The sequence below is a fragment of the Cordyceps javanica genome, chromosome 1 (assembly GCF_051103115.1).
Source record: "Cordyceps javanica chromosome 1, complete sequence".
Classification (NCBI taxonomy): domain Eukaryota; kingdom Fungi; phylum Ascomycota; class Sordariomycetes; order Hypocreales; family Cordycipitaceae; genus Cordyceps; species Cordyceps javanica.
The window spans coordinates 3400805-3420822 of record NC_139295.1 but is presented as its reverse complement, the minus strand read 5'-3'; the positions used below and the strand labels follow the sequence as shown (position 1 = coordinate 3420822).

General features: G+C 54.8%; 6 protein-coding genes across 6 annotated transcripts; 4 read left to right on the top strand and 2 right to left on the bottom strand.

Moving 5' to 3' along the window:
* Positions 1–363: 363 nt before the first annotated feature.
* V2A60_001034 (fumarylacetoacetate hydrolase family protein) lies at positions 364–1449 on the top strand (the record flags this gene model as incomplete). Its single annotated transcript, XM_083252399.1, has 5 exons — positions 364–378; positions 442–1059; positions 1111–1211; positions 1266–1355; positions 1407–1449. 5 exons carry the CDS (start codon positions 364–366, stop codon positions 1447–1449), a joined length of 867 nt encoding a protein of 288 aa, XP_083108525.1.
* A 742-nt stretch (positions 1450–2191) lies between these two features.
* Positions 2192–4509, top strand: V2A60_001033 (BRcat and Rcat domain-containing protein; the record flags this gene model as incomplete). The annotated part of the gene is made up of 2 exons (XM_083252398.1): positions 2192–3018; positions 3066–4509. 2 exons carry the CDS (start codon positions 2192–2194, stop codon positions 4507–4509), a joined length of 2271 nt encoding a protein of 756 aa, XP_083108524.1.
* A 302-nt stretch (positions 4510–4811) lies between these two features.
* On the top strand, positions 4812–6239 carry V2A60_001032 (tRNA dihydrouridine synthase; the record flags this gene model as incomplete). Its single annotated transcript, XM_083252397.1, has 4 exons — positions 4812–4855; positions 4930–5111; positions 5179–5503; positions 5618–6239. The coding sequence occupies 4 exons, from the start codon at positions 4812–4814 to the stop codon at positions 6237–6239; spliced, it is 1173 nt and encodes a 390-aa protein (XP_083108523.1).
* Positions 6240–6363: 124 nt separating this feature from the next.
* V2A60_001031 (glycoside hydrolase superfamily) lies at positions 6364–8392 on the bottom strand (the record flags this gene model as incomplete). Its single annotated transcript, XM_083252396.1, has 5 exons — positions 6364–6862; positions 6930–7268; positions 7401–7803; positions 7863–8130; positions 8192–8392. 5 exons carry the CDS (start codon positions 8390–8392, stop codon positions 6364–6366), a joined length of 1710 nt encoding a protein of 569 aa, XP_083108522.1.
* Positions 8393–8902: 510 nt separating this feature from the next.
* On the bottom strand, positions 8903–9937 carry V2A60_001030 (uncharacterized protein; the record flags this gene model as incomplete). The annotated part of the gene is made up of 3 exons (XM_083252395.1): positions 8903–9615; positions 9717–9870; positions 9917–9937. 3 exons carry the CDS (start codon positions 9935–9937, stop codon positions 8903–8905), a joined length of 888 nt encoding a protein of 295 aa, XP_083108521.1.
* A 2921-nt stretch (positions 9938–12858) lies between these two features.
* On the top strand, positions 12859–19660 carry V2A60_001029 (adenylate cyclase; the record flags this gene model as incomplete). The annotated part of the gene is made up of 3 exons (XM_083252394.1): positions 12859–13043; positions 13128–13830; positions 14111–19660. The coding sequence occupies 3 exons, from the start codon at positions 12859–12861 to the stop codon at positions 19658–19660; spliced, it is 6438 nt and encodes a 2145-aa protein (XP_083108520.1).
* Between the last annotated feature and the right edge of the window lie 358 nt (positions 19661–20018).

The following is a 20018-nucleotide window of genomic DNA, read 5'->3' as shown; positions in this document are numbered from 1 at the left end:
TATGTAGAGTTGGTCAGCCCAGTCAGCGGTTGGTTCTAGGCACCCTATTAGCGCACTTAGCGGGCTACCTGCGCTCGTGGTTTGGTGAGCCTTAGCGCCAAAGTTATAGTGGCTAGAGCGCTGAGGTGGTCCAATTTGATGGCGCAGGAGGATCAAATACAGTGGAGGTGAACAGGCATCCTCACCACCACCTGCAGTCACTGTCGCCGAGCCATCTCCGGCCAGCATTTGCTACCAGACACCCGCTGTAAGTGCCTCATCTACTACACAATACTTGCAGTATAAAAGCATCTCCATTCCCCAAACCCTCATGCCTCGACTTCTCCTCATCAGTCATCCTCTTCACTGTAACAAGAAGCAAAAATGTCTTCCTTTTCAGTGAGTCTAGCTCTTTAATACACTCTCAACTTTACTCTTGCTAAGTGATGCTGCCAACCACAGAGGCTTGTTAGATTTCTGTCCCATGATGGACGTTCATACTACGGCGATGCCATCCTCCCCGACGGAGAGAGCGACATGTCCAAGGCTCAGAGTGCCCGCATCATTGAGGGAGACATCTTTGGAGAATACAAAGTCACAGATCAAGCTGCCGAAATCCGGACCCTTCTCCCACCCCTAGCACCTGCGCACTCTGGTACCGTCCGATGCCTTGGCCTCAATTACGCCGACCACGCCAAAGAGAACAAGCTCCCCGAGCCCAAATATCCTGTCCTCTTCTTTAAGCCTCCAACCAGTCTTTCCGGCCCTACAGACCCGATCCCTGTTCCTCACATGGCCCAGGAGATGGATGGCCTCGACTATGAGTGTGAGCTGGTCATTGTCGTCGGCAAACAATGCAAGGACGTGCCCGAGTCGGAGGCTCTCGACTGCGTGCTTGGCTACGCTGTTGGCAATGATCTATCTCACAGAGACTGGCAGCTGAAGCACGGCAACCAATGGGCTCATGGTAAGGGTTTTGACGGTTGGGCGCCGTATGGCCCAGGCATCGTATCATCCAAGTTGATTGAGGACCCCCAATCCCTCGCCATTTGGACCAAGGTCAACGGCGAGACGTTACAGGTCAGTAACAATAGATTTCAGAGAAAGAAAGAGCCACGCTGACCTTTATAGAACGGTAATACAGCCGACCAGATATTTGGCGTCAAGGAGACCATCTCGCTCTTGAGCCGCGGCGTCACCCTCATGCCAGGTGATCTCATCTTTACCGGGACGTAAGTCTCACATTGTTCTCCCCCGTCATAAAAGAAGTCAAGTTAACAACCAAGACCCGCCGGAGTGGGAATGGGACGCTCTCCCCAGCTGTGGCTCAAGGACGGCGACGTTGTTGAAGTCGGGCTCGACCATGTTGGTACTTGGTAAGCACCCCAACACCAAGCCACCTTATACCCCCATACTAACCGCATTAGTGTCAACAAGGTCGAGTTTGCAAAGAATTATGCCAAAATATAGGTGCCGATCGATCGATGTACATTGCTTATCACGAGAATTTCATACGTCAATACACTTATTCGCGGCGGTGTGAGATGTGGTGTCGCAGGCACGACGGGCAAGAATAGAAGCCCCCGTCGGGCTTGGTCGACATCGGGAATGGACAGATCGTACAAATCGTAGCGTAAGGTCCATTTCGATGTAGGAATTCTAAACTGTAGAGGTCAAGTCTTGCAGACTGCGGTGTACTAGCTAATCAGAGGAACCCATCACATGGTTGGCTTTCCAGAAGCTCTGCACTGCCTTCCCGGGCGCAAAGCTGCCGCCTGAATAGTTCCCGTGCAATGTGGCCCTAAAAAGCCACTTATATCCATTTCCATTAATAGCGGCCTTCAACATCGTGCTTGTTCCCTGTACGGGCGTTTTGCGAGCAGAGCAGAGTGGGCATTGCGGTTCAGCCGCACAAGCACGCTCCCCAACGCCCCGTCAGGATTGGGCGACCAGCCTTGCCATTGCCCAGAGCAAGCAGTGAGGCGCTCCGGGGCGTAGCCTAGCCTGGCGCGTCGGTGTTTTTAGCTTTCGAATATACATCATCGATGCCCATCCGCAAGGCTGTTTTTGCCATGGAAACAATGCAGCTCGTGTGCCCACGGTGCAGATCCGTTGTAAGCCCACTCTGCGCGGGCGGAACGCACGCATATAATCACGAACTGCTACCCGGAGCCAGTGGCTACTTGCCGATTCAGACTGTCGCTCTTCCGCCATGAAAATTAGCATTCTGGGAAAGAATAAAGCGAACAGAAACTCGCTGGTTGCCCCTGCGGAAGAAGGGAGCTCATCAGCAGAGATCAGTACTCCCATGGGCGTGGCACCGTCTTCGTCGGTGACCCCAATCCCCGGCGCATATGACGACACAGCCTTGGCCGATATTGTAGAAAACCCCGAGGAATATCTAGCGAGGCTACAGAGCGAATGGCTACGCAAACACCACGATGCAATACATTCAACGCAGGCAGCGCCAGTCGCCGACGGGGATGAGGTTGACTGGCGGCTGTATAGCCCACCACCAGGTTTAGCCGACGCCTCCAAGGTGTTTTCGGAGCCGCTCACAGAGATTATCCCTCAGTCAATAACGAATGTGCAAGAGCGGGTCGAGCTGCAATTACAACGGGAGAAAGAAGAAAATGATACGCGCAAGGCAGCGGAGGAAGCCGAGGCGATCGAAGCCGCCAAGAATAAGGAGCCATACCTGCCTATTAAGATGGACGGACCGAACAAGGATCAAGATGTTGATAATGTGTCAGTGGATATCAAGCCGGATTGTGATACAGCGTCGCTCTTCTCACGCCGCAGCTTCATCCAAGAGCAAGTGGAAAAGCGCCGAAAGTTTGGCTTTCGAAAACTCTTCCAGCGCAGCTACGAGAGAGGTGAGAGCGCTGCCGCCGGCGCGGCCCGCGAAGCTATTCTTCAAGACCTTGAAAACCGCCTCAGCAAAGCCAACGTCGAATCCACTGCACCGGACACGCAGGAGACTCTTCAAAAACTTCGGCGAAATAAAACGGTCCGCGTGCCGGAGACTCAGGAATTAGTGTAGGTAGGGCTTGACCGTAACCGATAACTCAGCTAACACGAATCAGTGAATGCGTCTCCTGCCTTGACGATTTTGTCAAGAAGGACGTTGTCAGAGTTGTCTGCCACAGCTACTGCAACGAGTGCTTCGTCCGACTCATCACGGCCGCTTGTGCAAACGAGCAGCAGTGGCCGCCAAAGTGCTGCCTTAACCAAATACCTTTCCGCACAGTCTTGCAACACATACCCAGCGATTTGAAGCAGACCTTTGAAGAGCGAAGATCCGAATGGGAGGTTCCCATTGCTGAGCGGGTGTACTGCCATGTCCCAGAATGCTCAGCCATGATCCCGCCGAAGAATATAAACCTCGCCAAGCGAGTTGCGCGGTGCTCACAGCAGCACTCGACATGTACGATTTGCCGTCGGCCAGCACACGGGAAGAATGAGTGCCCTGAAGATCAAGAAATGAACATGACGAATATTTTGGCCGAGGAGGAGGGCTGGAAGCGGTGCTCCCGATGCCGCGCGCTGGTTGAGCATCGTGAGGCGTGCCAGCATATGACTTGCAGATGTGGCTATCAATTTTGCTACGTTTGCTGCCGGCGCTGGTGCACTTGCTCCTGCACCATGGCACAGTTGAACGAACTCAAAGCCTCGGCCGAGGTTCGAAGAAATGAACGTCGTCGACGCGAGCAGCAAGAGTCCGAAGAGCTTCGACAGATCCTCGCACAAATTGAAGAGCTGGAGCGCCGAGAAGCCGAGATACAAGAGCAGCACAGAATCGCGATGCAAAAAGAGCGCGCGCGGGGCGAGATCCTGAGACGCCAAACCGTGGAGGTCAAGTTTCAGCAGCTCGGCCGCATACTCGACGGGCTTCACGAGACGCAAGAGAGCATCATTGAATGGCAGCAAGAAGCTGACAGCAAGGACCTCGCCACTGATGCCAAAAACAAGGAAGAAGCTCTCGGTAAGGAGCAGGAGAAGGAGCTATCCGAGATCAAGGAAAAGATCACGACCCGCACCGCAAACATGGAGGCCAAGCTTGACGCCGAGTTTGCCGTGCGCGCGGCCAAAGAGCGCAAGATTGAAGACGACTACGAGGCACAGCTCAAGGAGTACTGGGCCGACAGGGACGGCGCGGCGGGCGAGATCGAGTCGGCGATGCTGCCGCTGAGGCAGCGCATGGACCAGGGCTATCAGCTCTGGCAGGCTTGGAAGACGAGCGAGCTGGAGACGTACCGGACAAAGCTGCAGGACGAGCTCACAATCCGCGAGGAGCTCATGTACAGCGCCCTGCACCGCCTCAAGGGCCGCTCCGAGGACATGGAGGCGGAGCTGGCCCGCCGCATCGTGGCCGAGCGGCGGTGGATGCGCGAGGTCTTTGCGGAGCGGCGCGTCCTGCTCGCGGCGGCCGAGGCGGCGGAAATGGTGGGCGACGCCGATAGCCTCTTCGGCATCGACCTGGACGCGCCACGGCCGGAGACGCCGACCGGTATCGGGACGGCTGTTTGATGGCGACTTTTTCATTTGCATTTCTGGCGTTTCTGAAATCATCTCGAATTAGACTCTTGTAAGATTATAGACCTGAATGAATAGCATTTGACACCAAGTGTGCGAGGACGAGGACTTGGCGATGTGTGTAAGTCGGCGAGAGCGGCGAGGCCCACTTTTGGCATCGGTCGAAAAGTTCTGCGGTGATGAGTCTTGAACTATTTCAAACACATATGACACTCGTAACAGCACGCTATCAGTCACATATCTGAGAGAAAGTCTCACTGTCGTTGTGTAGTGTGTCTATAGCCGAAAGGGGCAAGATGGGAAGCATAGATGCGGACAGCACCATGCTGCCCACAACGCAGTGAGTCGAGCCGATGAGGGAACCGTTTGTCTGCAGTCCCTGGCCTTGCCTCATACTGACGGCTCCGGACATAGCCCATTGAAGATTTTCGACGCATGTCGGAAGCAAAACAAATTTGTCTACGCATGTGCACCCATGGTGCGCTACAGCAAGCTCGCCTTTCGCCAGACGGTGCACCACTACGGCGTGGACCTGTGCTGGACGCCCATGATCCTGGCCAAAGAGTTTAACCGCAGCAGCTTTGCGCGTGACAGCGGTTCGTTTTTTTTTTTCTTTTTTTTTCTGTTTTCATTTCGGGCTAACTTTGCGCGCCATCTGCCAAGACCTCACCGTCGGTACCGTCGGACCGCAACCCGTCACCATCCTGCAGTTTGGGGCCAACGACCCGACGGAGCTCGCGCGCGCGTCGTCGCTCGCCGTCCCGTACGTCAGCGGCGTGGACCTCAACTGCGGGTGCCCGCAGGGCTGGGCGTGCGCCGAGACGCTCGGCGCGGCGCTCATGAACGAGCGCGAGCTGGTGCGCGACATGGTGGTCGGGACGCGGGACCGCCTCGCGCGCGAGGGCTGGGCCGTCGGCCTCGACGCCGACGCCGAGAACCCCAGAGGGCGCAGCGTGAGCGTCAAGATACGGGTGCACGACGACCTCAGGTAAGTTGGTTTTCTCTTTGGTTTCCAAGAGGGGCTCTGCCTGCCCTCCCCGGGCTGTTGTCTTGCCAAGCACGAGAAGCGAGCTGACAAGAAGCGCCTGGCCCAATAACGAAGAAAAACCATGGATTTTATCGACACCGTCATCGGGGACCCTCACCATCGCAACATTGACTGGCTCACTATCCACCCGCGCACCCGCTCCACGCCATCCACCACGCCGATCCGCACAGAGGCTCTCGAGATCCTGACGGAAAAGTATTCCAAGACGCTGCCCATCCTCCTCTCCGGAGACGTCTTTGACCTCCACGCGCTTCCTATCCGCGCCACGCTCCCCCCAACTCTGACCACCAAAGACGACGGCGACGGCGACGGCGACGGCGACGACCCGCCCGCCGCTCCGACGCCCGGCAACACGCACCTCTCCGGCTTCATGTCGGCGCGCGGCCTGCTCGCCAACCCGGCGCTGTTCGCCGGCCACGCCGCCTGCCCGTGGGAGGCGGTCGAGCGCTTCATGTGCCGCGCCGCGCGCGCCCCGCTGCCGCTCAAGCTCGCGGTGCACCACGTCCAGGAGATGTGCGCCCCGGGGCTCGGCCCGGACAAGAGCGCGCTGCTGAGCAGGAAGGAGAGGCAGGCGTTTGCGCTCATGACGGACGTGACAGAGCTCGTCGACTTTTTGGACGCAAAGATTGCGGAGCACAAGGGTCAGACCGAAGGCCTACGGCGAGATTTGTTCTAATTGTACGTCTTTTTTTTTTTCATTTCTCTGGGGAATGGCAGAGGAGTTATGATATAGATGAGTCATGATTAAAATTTACTCTATAATGATTTTCTTTCCCGTCGTTGTCGGGCGGAGGGCTTTTTTACAACAAAAGGGCAATGGCCTCGTATGGGCCGAGTTGGACTTGTCCCTTGACATCCGTCGTCGTCTTGCCCGTCGGCGAGAAAATAACCTCGCGCGGGCTGCCGGCAGTAATCGGCCACGTCACCGCGGCGGCGGAGAAGTTGCAGGCAATGAGCGCCGTGTCGCCGTTGGCGGCGGTGCGAGTGTAGGCGAGCACCTTGTCGTGGCCCTCGTCGAGAACGGCAAAGTCACCGTAGACAAAAATGTCCTTGCGGGCCTTGCGCTGACGCAGCACTTCGCGGTAGGCGCTGTACACCGAGTCCGGGTCGCGGACCTGCGCGGCAGCGTTGACCTGCGGGTAGTTGTCGTGGACGCGCATCCAGGGCCGTCCGGTGGTGAAGCCGCCTTGCGGGGTGCCGTCCCACTGCATGGGTGTGCGAGCGTTGTCGCGCGACTTTTGCTGGTACTCCTTCTTGAAAGAGGCCTTTGTCTCCTCGTTGGCCGAGTCCTTATGGAGGCTGGTGGTTGTCAGTCGACTTCTACTATCCACGAGCTTGGGGGAGGAGGGGGGCGGCAGTGACTCACTTCCAGTGGTTGAGGCAGTCAATGTCCTGGTACTCTTCCATTGGCCAGTCTTCGGGTACGTTGGTCATACCAATCTCTTGGCCCTGGTAGACAAACGGCGTGCCGGCTTGGAATGCCATGAAGATGGCAATGAGCTTAGAGCTGGCCACGCGGTGCTCAGGGGCGTCGCTGGCGAAGCGACTGATGGCGCGCGGTTGGTCATGGTTTTCCAGATATAGGGCGTTCCAGCCGTTGTTGTCGTACATGAATCGTTGCCACTTGTTGACCGTCTTCCTGATCTCTCCGAGCGAGATGTCCTTGGGCGAAAACTTGCCATCTGTGCCGTGGTCGAGATCCATGCTGCGGGTATTGTTGTCAACAACAAGGTCAAAATATAAAAAAAAAAGAAAAGAAAAGAAAAGAAAAAGAAAGAAGCTCGCAAGAGGAGGAGGAGGAGTGCCCAATAGCCCTGGACCAATGTGTACCACTTACAATTCAAAGTGGAAAATCATGCTGAGCTCGCCGCGGTCTGCGCCGACGGCGTTGATGAGCTCCCTCTCGTCGTGGACACACGGCATCTCGCCCACGCTAAACGCGTCGTACTCCTTGAGGATCGCGCCCAGTTCCTTGAGGTACTCGTGGAGACGGGGGCCGCACGCGTAGTACTCGGTGCCCTTGAGGAACTTCTTGTCCGAATCCGGGAAGCGCTGGTCCTTGCTGATAAAGTTGATGACGTCGATGCGGAAACCGTCGGCGCCGCGGTCGAGCCAGAAGCGCGTCGTGTCGTAGCACGCCTTGCGCACGTCAGGATTCTCCCAGTTGAGGTCGGGCTGCTCGCGGGCAAAGAGGCGTAGGTAGTACTCCTCCGTCGCCGCGTCGTACTCCCAAGCACTTCCTGCAAGCCCATGTGAGCGGGGCGTCTAAGCCGGCCAAGGCACTTTGATTCATGCATACCTTGGAAGTGACTGTCCCAGTTGTTTGGCGGTTGTCTGTTGCCCTGGGCATCGTAGCGCGGCGGGCGCCAGATGTACCAGTCGCGGTATGGGTTGTCCTTGGATTTGCGGGACTCCTGGAACCATTCGTGCTGGTCACTGGTGTGGTTCATGACTAGATCCAGTACAAGCTTCATTCCGCGCTCGTGGAGCTTATCCCTGAGTTCATCGACGTCAGAGATGTCACCATACGGCGGATGAATCGCACGGTAGTCGCTGACATCGTAGCCCTGATCTGTCAGCTCCTTTGTCTCTCTCTCTCTCTCTCTTGAGACGGTGCCATGCGCATACCATGTCAATCTGCGGGCTCTTAAAGATTGGAGACAGCCATACAATATCCACGCCGAGCTCCTTGAGATAGTCTACGCGTGAAATTATGCCCTTGAGATCTCCGACACCGTCCCCGTTAGAGTCTTGAAAAGATGCCGGGTAAATTTGGTATACGGAGCTCTCCTTCCACCAAGTTCTGAGCTGATCGTTTTGTCCAGGCATTGCAAGGAGTCTTGGTCTTGTTTTGGAACTTGAAAAAATAAAAAGCTTGGCCTCATCAAATAGTAACACGGGAGGAGGGCCGTCTTTAAATACCAAACACTGGCGCCGGTGGGTAGCTAGAACCGCATCGTGCTCCGGAGCCGGTCGCCCCTCATGCTGCAGCGGGGAGAGCTTCGCCGTGGCGTCGGGGCCCAAAGGGTCATCGGGCCATTTGGATGCAATGCCTACATGACCTTGATTTTCTTCGTTCATCCCCCTATCATTGGGCAGAATTCAAGAATTGATCCTCTGCGATGGCGGCCCTAGGCTCTCTCTCCGCATTTGTTACCCAGTTTAAGGTCCGCTAATTGGCATCCCGGACCGACATGCTGTCAAGGACCGGTTGAGCAGTTCACGAGAAGCGGTACGTGTTCCTGAGGAGGCGTATCTTGCAAAAATTTAGGATCCTGTATCATTAAGCGTGAACTATCCGTCCGCCTGCTGCACTGCCAAGGCTGTAGACACAGCTGGCTACCACTTGGCCGGGGCTGCTCGCATCCGACGGAACTTGTCAGCCACCTCTTTAAGGAAGCTCTCCCGCGCTTGGTGCCTGGTGGCAATACGACGAAAGAAGATGGCCACACCATCTCCGCCGAGCGAGCGGCACCATTGCAACACCATTGCCCGACATACACGACGGTACGCAAGCGCGTCCTGGCCCGCGCCGCTGGCGTCGTGGGCGCGGCGCAGCAACTCATGGATCGCCTGGTCTTGCATAATTTCGCGGTGCAAGACGATGAAAGCCTCGCTCGCTTGATAATTCGCGGAATCCACCTGTGCAAACTGCGAAACTAGATTCAAAGTCCGAAAAGAGCTGCGCGACCCATGATCCGGTGGCCCTCGTTCAGTCTCGACGCTTCGAGCTGGCGGCGCCGAACTTGCAGCAAATTTGCTAATACTTGAACCGTCGATTGTAACACGATAACACTCACTAGTAATCTTGGTAGACTCGCATCGTTTGAGCTGCTTCGCGATTGCTTCCTGTCGAAGCACTATGCCTTTACAGTGCAACTCGACTGCTTCCAAGATGGCCAGCGAGAATTCCGGCTTCTCCACCATTTTCGCAGCAGAGGCTTGGGCAGTTCTGATGACGATCGATTTCAGCGTTTCTGAGGAGGCAATGGTCGGTGAGCCGGCCGTGCTTGGCCCAGGTGGTGTATCTTGTTCACAGAGGCGGGTGCTGTCTGTGCAACAGCCAGGGACAGCATCTCTTGGCATGTCTGTGCACCCGGGGGTTTTTCTTTCAGGATGCCTGCTGCTCCTCGTAGACGTCGAAGAAGCTCACTATTGGTAGCTTCCTCACATCTTAAATTATTGATTCGAGAGCTGCGCTCTCGCCTGAGGTAATGCACTCGCTTCTGCTTTGTCTGCTTGAGCGCCGATTTGCTATGTATGGGATGTGTCGCCGTGTCCGAGTCATCACTGAGCTCAATGCTATCCTGTTGGTTGTTAGCCTGAAGCTATTTCCAAGTATACGGTTCGTACCCATTTGCTATAGTCAACCATGATGAATGCTTTTTCTCATTTGGCGTGGCAGAATTTCAGGGACCAGAACAGCAGTTGCAGATTTGACTATTCGACGAAATAGCGTGTAATGCAATATATCGAATCATAATCCCGCCGTCGATAGCAATCCCGTTTTGGAATGAGCGTTTTCAAATGTAAAATGAATTGTTGAGTCACCAAAAGGAACGCAACCCTGGGTACAATCCTCACACTATGGCGTGTACAAGTTCTGCTCAATCTGTTGAGTGGATTGCTTATACGCAGCTTTTCTCATCTCTGTCTGATGATGGCTGCAGGGGTCACTCTGCTCTCCCCCGTCGGTGAGTTAAGATGCACCATCTCCGCGCTGGTCATGGGGTGTAGGTGCAAGGTTGAACCTAGTGCACGTTTGGACTTTAATAAAATCACTGGAAATTCACACACTATCTGACACAAGGTCTCGTGTAAACACGAGGGATAACAGCAAACAGCCAGCTATGGCTCAATCCTGTGAAGCTAGTGTAGGGTAATTGGAGTCCGACACCTGAGTCAGGTAGTATTTTGTCAGATGTATATACGTACTCCAGAGTACAGGTTGTTGCATAGGTCACTTTTAACACAAATCGTGGAGCACGAAAATGTCATCTTCACAAAGTTTTGGTCCGCGCGGCTACTGAGTAGAAGCAGTACTGGTAGTTCCGGTTGATGGACAGACTTGTCCAAGTGGGCTTGGCTTAGCTCGACGCGAGCCAGCCACCCAGCCAAAGCAAGTGATCACCTACTTACTTATGGGCCCAGCTGAGACGTAAAATACGGACGGTGGCGGCAAGTCACTTGGTGCTCGGCAGGTTGTGAGTTGGCGGTTCAGCAGCCCCGTATTGTGGTACAGAGGAGGTCGGAGGAGACCCTGGAGACGGGTCAAGTCTGCCCAACCCGAGCTGCACGCACCAATGTCGCTCCACGATCGCCCCCTCATCGGCTCTCCACCAGTAGTAATCCGCTAGTCAAATGGCTGCCTAGCCGACTTGCAGGAGAGAGGGGCAAAGGGGGCCTGTAACGATGAAGGCTGTCGGGCGAGGTCGAATCCGATGGTGGCCAGAGCGCCGAGATGGTATCAACGGGCGCTGGAGGCTCAGCCTGCTGTCGTCGACGTGACGGCGAGGGTGGGAAACTGGAGTTTGACTGGCTGTCGGGGGTGGTCAGCAAGCTTTCCGCGATTGGCCCGCCCCTCCGAGTACAACGAGTAGAGAGACCAATTTTGCGGCGATTCCAATTTTAACCACCAGCGGGCCGAGACATTACTCCTTGGAAGTACAAAGTACCGCTCTCAACCCGGCACTTGAGGTGCACTCAGCGCAGAGACGAGGGAGAATGGAGGGACGACCTATTTCGGGCCTCGGTGTGCATAGACTCGCCCGTGTCGCAGCAGCAGCGGCGGTAACGTTCGGCGACCTACCGAGGCAGCAGAGTGAGAAGCAGCCAACGTTTCACGGAGTCAAAAGGGCATCTCGAATAGCAACGTGTCAAAACCGACTCAAAAGCAGCGAACCCGGCGCGTAGCGTGAGAAATCGGGCTGCGCGAGGTGAAGTATGCGAGTGGCTGAACGCCGTCTGGTGGGTGCAAGATGCTGGATGGAGGGAGATTGATGATGTGATTTGCAGGAAAGCCTGGAGGCATTCATTGGTTGGTAGGGTGGTAATCGTGGTAGTCAGAAATGAGGGCGTTTGCGTGCGAGTTGGTGGTTGAGTTGTGAGGACCGTTTTTGGGCTAGGCGTGTAGGTTAAGAGCCTACCTCCTATCCGTAGGCATACTCTAAGGTAAGGGAGCTGCTCGGCTACCAACCGGGCAGAGAGGGGCGTGTTTCCGACAGGGGGGTACTTGCTTGCCTGGCAGGAATTTTCTCTTCTTTTCGTTTACTTACTGAGTACTGAGTAGTGCGACTGGGTGAGTGAGATAAGGCCATCTCACCATCATGGCACCCTTGTTTGATAGTTGTCAGGGGTCGTTGGGCAATTGCATCTCAAATGAGAATTTTTTTCCCCGGTTACTTGTTGCTACATTTTCACTTCCATCGAGTATATATGATTGGTAACACCTAAGTGCTACGGCTGCTAGGCAGGTACCTCTCCCTTGCACTATCAATCTTGGGGATGCTTAGGTACTTGCCTGCTTAGGGCTGCGTTCATCAAGCAGAGCTCAAGCTACCTAGCTGCCTAGGTACCCAATGTGCCCAGCAACCTGGCACGAAGGTACCTACTAAGGTAGGTAGGTACTTGAGCTAGGTAAGTGCTAATAGCCGGATGATCCATTGACTTCCATTCACCAGGCTGCCCACTACTTACATTTGGCGGATTACCCACTAACTATTAGCGCCCGCCACCCACTTTGGCTGCTGAACCCACCAGACCAGCTCCCTGCCTGCCAACTGACACTCTCTGTCAATCACTGTAAAGCCAGCCGTACTCGCCAACTCGCCCAAGCAATAAACTGTGCTGGTAGGCAAACAAGGCATACCACATCCTGCTCCAGCTGTCTTGTAGCCTGTAAATTTCGCCTGCCCACCCGCTGCCCGCTGCCCGCTGCCCGCTTCCAGCCCACCCCAAGCGCCAGTCATCCATCAATAGCTTCTTCGCCCCAAACACCCCGGCAAGCCGAAAAGCAAAAACTTGCATACCACGTCTTCGCCTCTCTTCCCATCGGCTCTGATCATCGTCGTGCCCGAAACCATCCTTTCAACACTCGCCTTGCGATTCGTGCTCCCGTCTTCAACGTCGCCTCATCCTGGCTTCTTCCAGCCCTGTCGCCAACCCTTGACCAGCATGTCGACGTAGCTCCCTTAGCTAGTCAATCGCCTTCAGAGACGCACGACCCCCCCGGCTGCCACCCTGGGCCCGGCTCATCTCAAGGATATGGCCTTGGCCGTTGCCACAGGCTTGTGATGATGTCCGAGAACGACGGTTCTGCGACTGCCCACGGCTCCCTTTCAACCAACAGTCTCTACTCTGGCAGCACGCGTTCCTCCTCTGTCACGATAATTCCCACCACGCCAACGCCTATCCCGCCTGGCGGTTCGCGCCACAACGTTCCCTCGCGTCTCAGCATCGACAGGACCCCTCTTCTATCCAGGTAAGAAGGTGGAAAATATTCAACTACCACTCTGCCAACCTCGCAAAACCATCCATTACTTACACCCTCTCGCCCCCCCTCCAGAGATGACTCGCAAGTTTCGCCTACCTCGTCGACTGTCGCTTCTAGAGGCGCCATGTCGTCCGCCTCCGCCAACTCAAACAACGAGCGCCGTTTCGGCGACTTCAACAATTATCGCCGCGACCTAGCCGTCCTCGACCAACCCCGAGCCGGCAATTCGACTCCCAACAATAGCGCCCCGGCTTCTCATGTTGCGCCTTGGATGTCCCATAGCAGCTCCGCGCCTGGCGGCCACTCTAATTCACTGCCCATGAGCTTTTACAACGATTCTACCGATAGCCTCTCCGTTGCGTCCCACCAAGCGTCCCCGGCTCTGCCCCCATCGGCCTCTCGCACAGGCCAGCTGTCAGTCAGCTACGACGCGCCCGATGCTATTTACTATAATCATGATGGAAGGAGGCCGTCTGCAGCTAGCGTGGCAACCACGGCCAGCAGCCAAGGATCCAAAGCTAGCGTACCACGGGGCGGATTTCGTAAGCTCCAGGGTTTCTTTGGCGAAGAGTTCCCCGGCCGCGATAGTTCAGAAAGCAGCTTGCCAGGTTCAATAGCAAAAGAGCAGCGCTCGCGCTCTTATAGCCACACGCGGCCTGGCCAGGAGCGCCAGCATTCGAATGCTACCGACAGAGAAGCGTCACCCACTTCATCCCGTCCGAGGACCCCCGTACCCGCGCCCGAGGTGGTACCATTTCTCTATCAAGATAACACGGTAAGTGCAACCTTGAAAACGATCAGGAAACAGGAAAATCCAGTCCAAAAGGACGGCCTTTTTTTTAGTCCTTATTTCCCCATATTATTATGCCGGCGAGCAAGGTCCGCCAGGCGCTTAATCTGCCCCTCGCCGGCTCATTGCGCCCCGACAGACTCCTGACCCAGTTGGCGCGAACCGCCAAATTGCCCATCCGCTGCTGCTGCGTTCTCCTTTGCACCTTTCTAGCTTCCGTGGCACCCGTGACACCTATCACAACTTCTGACTCGCAATCAAACAGGATATTGCACGTTATGGCGAAGCCCCCGTAAGGGATACTATGACTGGGCCTGATCGGGAGCGATACATCAATGAAGGTTCCTCTCGCGAACCCCCGCCCAAATCCTCCTCCTCCGCCAGATCTGGTCACTCCATCTTGCCAGGCCACCACCACCACCACCACCACCATAATCATCACCGAAACAACAAGAGTAACGATGATCCCCGCACGCTGAGACCGACAACAAGCCGAGAAGACTCTACCACTAGTCTGCAGCACACCCGCGACCGGGGAATGGCCTCGGCCATGTACAAGACGAGATCGAGGGCCCAAAGCCCGACCCCCAGCGCCAGCAGTGTGCCCCCCTCACGCACCGGCCAGACAGATGGTCATGCATCGCCCGGACACCCCAAGCGCGGCTTTTTGGGGCGCCTGCGACGGCACAAGGACAGGGATGAGAACGGCTCCAGGTTGCGAGATTTACCTCAATCGACAAAGTCTCTGTCCAACAAACGCTCCAAGGCTGACTTTGGGCGTACCGAAACGCCTTCACCGATCCCGCCCGAATGGAGCGCTGGCACGCCGGACGCCGGCCCCCCCCGATCGACCACATTCAATAACAAATTCCCATTCTCCTCCAAAAAGAGTCGAAACTTTAGACATCCTGACTACAACGAGGAGCCGATCGGACCGACTGAGCACCGGGCCGCCGGCCACGTCTATCATCTCGATACTAATCTCAACGACATGGAAGGCATTCTCACCAAGCCGCCCCCTCTTACACCCTTAGATGCGTCCTTCCTTAAGAGCTTGGAAGGGGATATCGACACTGGTAGCCCACCTGACCCCAAGGGGCAGTGGGACGCGCCTGATAGCTGGGCGGTGCGTCGCAATACCGAGGATAAAACTGAGGAGGCCCCTGAGGCTGAAGAAGTCGTGTGCCCACCTCATCCGGAAGAAAAGCTCTCGCCATATTGTATCCGCATATTCCGATCCGACGGCACCTTCTTGACGCATGCAATGCCTCTTGACTCTACTGTCAGCGACGTCATCACCCAAGTCATGAAGAAAACTTATGTTGCCGACGGTCTCGAGAACTATAACATTATAATGAAAAAGCACGACTTGATTCGCGTTCTAACGCCGCAAGATAGGCCATTACTAATTCAAAAGCGCCTATTTCAGCAAGTTGGCTACGAAGAAAAGGATAGAATCGAGGATCTCGGCCGAGAGGACAACGGCTATCTATGCCGCTTCATGTTCCTGTCAGCACGTGAGAGCGACTTCCACGCTAGAACTATGGATCTCGGCATGTCGCAACAACAAAAACTCAATTATGTCGACTTGTCTGCCCGCAACCTTGTCACAATTCCTATTTCTCTTTACCTCAAAGCAGCAGATATCATTTCCCTCAATCTATCGCGCAACCTGTCGCTCGATGTACCGCGAGATTTTATCCAGTCGTGCAAGCAATTGCGAGACATCAAGTTCAACAATAATGAAGCGAGAAAGCTGCCTCTCAGCCTCTGCAGAGCAGCGAAACTCACGTATCTCGACGTCTCCAACAACCGCGTGGAGCAACTGGACAATGCTGAGCTGGATACGTTAACGGGACTGTTAAAGATGAACCTCGCCAACAACCGCTTGACGCATATTCCGCCGTACTTCAACGCTTACCAGGCTCTTCGAACCCTCAACATCTCTTCCAACTTTCTGGATACCTTTCCACGCTTCATTTGCGAGCTGCAGAGCTTGGTCGACCTGGATCTTAGCTTCAATTCCATCGGCGAACTACCTGACGAGATTGGGCAGCTGAAGAATCTCGAGAAGCTGCTAATCACCAACAACCGACTGGGCAGCGAGGTGCCTGAGACGTTCCGGGATCTGATTAGCCTGCGTGAGCTTGACGTCAAGTACAACCACATCACCAACATTGATGTCATCTCGGAACTACCGAAATTGGAAATTCTGTACGCTGCCCACAACCAAATCTCATCCTTTGTGGGTGGTTTTGAACGCATTCGTTTACTCAAGCTCAACTCCAATCCTTTGAATAAGTTCGAAATTGTTGCACCTGTGCCTACTCTCAAGACCCTCAACCTCTCTCACGCCCAGTTGGCAAGCATTGATTCAGCATTCGCGCACATGATGAACCTAGAGCAGCTGGTGCTTGACAAGAATTATTTCGTGTCGTTGCCACAACAGCTCGGAGCGTTAAGCCGACTGGAGCATTTCAGCATCGCCAACAACTCTGTTGGCGAGCTGCCCCCGCAGATCGGATGTCTCACCGAACTCAGGGTGCTGGATGTACGAGGAAACAATATCTCGAAACTTCCAATGGAAATTTGGTGGGCCAACAAGCTTGAAATTCTAAACGCATCGTCCAACGTCCTGGATAACTTTCCGAAACCAGCGTCCCGTCCGCCTCGCGTTCCTGGTGAAGACTCGGCAGGACCGCCCCCCTCTCAAAACGGCAGAACAGGCCCACTTGTGCCACTCTCGTCCACACCAAGCACAGAGGAACTTGTGGACGATCGACGCCCAAGTCAGGCTTCCAGCACTCTGCTGAGTGTTGGCCCGTCTCCAGCCCCCAGCGGCCCCGATCGCAAGAGCTCTGTAGTATCTGTGTATGGCAAGGGCGGGCGTAAAACGTCCGTGGTCTCACGAGCAGCTTCGCAGACTACTTCATCCACTGTTACACCTCCGCCGTCCACCTCTAGAAAGGACTCTGGACTGTCATCGAGGTTCACAAATACATTTGCGGGATCGCTTCGTAACCTGTCTCTTGCGGACAATCGATTGGATGACGACGTTTTTGACCAAATTACGATGCTCAACGAACTCCGCGTCCTCAATTTATCCTACAATGAAGAGATTGGCGACATGCCTCAACGATCCATCAAGAGCTGGCCGCAGCTCGTTGAACTGTATCTTTCTGGCAATGGCCTGACAACGCTGCCGGCCGATGACTTGGAGGAAACAAGTTTGCTCCAAGCTCTATATATTAACGGAAACAAGTTCACCAACCTACCAGCTGATATTTCCAGGGCCAAGAAGCTGGCTGTTCTCGACTGTGGCAATAACTCGCTCAAATACAATATTTCCAACGTTCCGTATGACTGGAACTGGAACTTGAACCCGAACTTGCGATATCTCAACCTGTCGGGCAACAAGCGACTGGAGATCAAACAAACTGCGTGGGGTCCCGGCGGCCCTGGAGCTGTGAATCGCGAGGAGTACACCGACTTCAGCAGACTGCTTAATCTCCGAGTTTTGGGATTGATGGATGTTACGCTAACGCAGCCCAGTATTCCTGATCAAAGCGAGGACAAGCGAGTGCGTACATCTGGCTCTCTGGCCGGGCACCTCCCCTACGGTATGGCCGATACTCTCGGCAAGAACGAGCACCTGTCTACCGTGGATCTGGTTGTACCCCGATTCAACTCTTCAGACACGGAAATGCTTCTCGGCCTGTTTGACGGCCAAGCACTGTCCAGTGGCGGGTCTAAGATTGCCAAGTATTTACATGAGAACTTTGGCCATATATTCGCCATGGAGCTGAAGGCTCTCAAGACACGCAAAAGTGAAACCCCGGTAGACGCTCTGCGCCGAGCGTTTCTTTCTCTTAACAAAGATCTCGTCTCTATTGCCGTGCAGCACGCGGAAGACCGTCCCAAGAAGTCGCACAGAGGTTCTGCGCAACCAGTTGTTCTCAGCAAGGAAGACCTCAACTCTGGAGGTGTTGCCACTGTTTTGTATCTGCAAGGCATGGATCTCTATGTTGCCAATATTGGCAATGCTCAGGCCATGGTCATCCAGACTGATGGCAAACATCAAATACTGACGCACAAACACGATCCTGCTGAGCCGAGCGAACGCTCCCGCATCCGTGAGGCCGGTGGTTGGGTGTCTCGCAATGGCCGCCTCAACGACTTGCTGGAAGTCTCCCGTGCATTCGGATATGTCGACTTGATGCCTGCTGTACAAGCCGCGCCGCACGTTCGTCAAATGACGATTCAAGAACACGATGAGATAATCCTCATCGCTACAAGTGAACTCTGGGAGTACCTCGCCCCCGGCCTGATCACGGATGTTGCTAGGTCTGAGCGCCAAGATTTGATGCGTGCTGCCCAGAAGTTGCGAGATCTAGCCATGGCTTATGGCTCATCGGGCAAGATTATGGTCATGATGATCAGCATCGCTGACCTAAAGCGCAGAATGGAGCGATCCAGACTGCACCGTGGGACTAGCATGTCGCTCTACCCGTCTGGCGTCCCCGATGATGCGCAGGTCCTGTCTACGAGAAGAGGCCGCAAAACCAAAGGGGATGTGCTTGATTCGTCACTTAACCGGCTGGAAGCCGAAATTCCCGCACCGACCGGCAATGTGTCCATTGTCTTCACTGACATCAAGAATTCTACCACACTCTGGGAAATGTACCCCAGCGCTATGCGATCGGGCATAAAGCTTCACAACGAAGTCATGCGAAGACAATTGCGACGTATTGGTGGCTATGAAGTCAAGACAGAAGGCGATGCTTTTATGGTATCTTTTCCAACCGCCACATCCGCGTTGCTCTGGTGCTTTGCCGTGCAGAACGAGCTTCTTGAGGTCACTTGGCCCTCCGAGATTCTCAGCTCCATGTCCGGTCAGGCAGTGTACGATAAAGACAACACCCTGATCTTCAAGGGCTTGTCAGTGCGTATGGGTATCCACTTCGGTGACTGCGTGAGCGAGACTGATCCAGTAACCCGCCGCATGGACTACTTCGGCCCCATGGTCAACAAGGCGTCCCGTATTTCAGCGGTAGCAGACGGCGGCCAGATTACCGTATCATCTGACTTTATTTCCGAGATTCAACGCTGCTTGGAAAATTATCAAGACGTCGACCGTTCTGGTTCTGCAGGATCAGAAGAGGGATACGACGATGAATCATATGCCAGTGGTATACGCAAAGATCTTCGAAGCCTAAGTTCGCAAGGCTTTGAAGTCAAGGAAATGGGCGAGAAGAAGCTAAAGGGCCTCGAAAACCCTGAAATCGTCTACTCTTTGTATCCCCATGCACTTGCTGGCCGCACTGAATACCACACACAGCACGAACGGCGCGACGAGCTTGAGAAGCCCGCTGCTGTCGTCCCTGGCGGCGAGCTGTCCTTTGACCCCGAAAACATTTGGGCGCTGTGGAAAATTAGCCTACGCCTGGAGATGCTATGCAGCACGCTTGAAGAGGTGCGTGGCCCGGGCCTGCAGCCGCCGGAGACGGAGTTGATGGAGCGTCTGAAATCACGTGGCGGCGAAGTAACGGAGCGGTTCCTCGTCAACTTCATGGAGCACCAGGTCAGCAGGATCGAAACGTGCGTGTCCACCCTGGCGATGCGCCACCTAGCCAAGGGCAACATTGTGCTGAAGGAACTCAACGAGCTGCGGGCGCCTATGGCGGCCATCTTTGACCACTTCAAGCAGCAGCAAGACGAGCTTGCGCGATACAAGGCCCTCTATGGCCCTCTCCCCGACAGAAATACCAAGCAGATTGAAGGTAGCAATGACTTACCATTACGACGAAGCTCCTGAACACCTTTTGAATACCTGGCACATGATATATTGGATACCACCTGCACATGGAACTACACGCAACTGTTTTGGACATGCAGCCTTGTCTTTTCTTTCTTTTTCTGGCGGTGCGTCGGCGGTACTCTGATTGATTTTTGGTTCTTATTTGCCCTTGTAAGGAGCTGGGCAGGATGGAGGGTTTCACTTGATGAGCGACACGGGGTGTCAATTTAACGGCCCTGCACCTAGTTTTCTTTTATTTGCATTCCTTTTATAGTTGTTTGTTCCGGGACAGCTCTGGCGTTTTTTTTTCTCGTTCACGTTTGTTTCACGCCTATTCGACGGAGGGCGATTCAAACTGGGCGTGTATATACATATA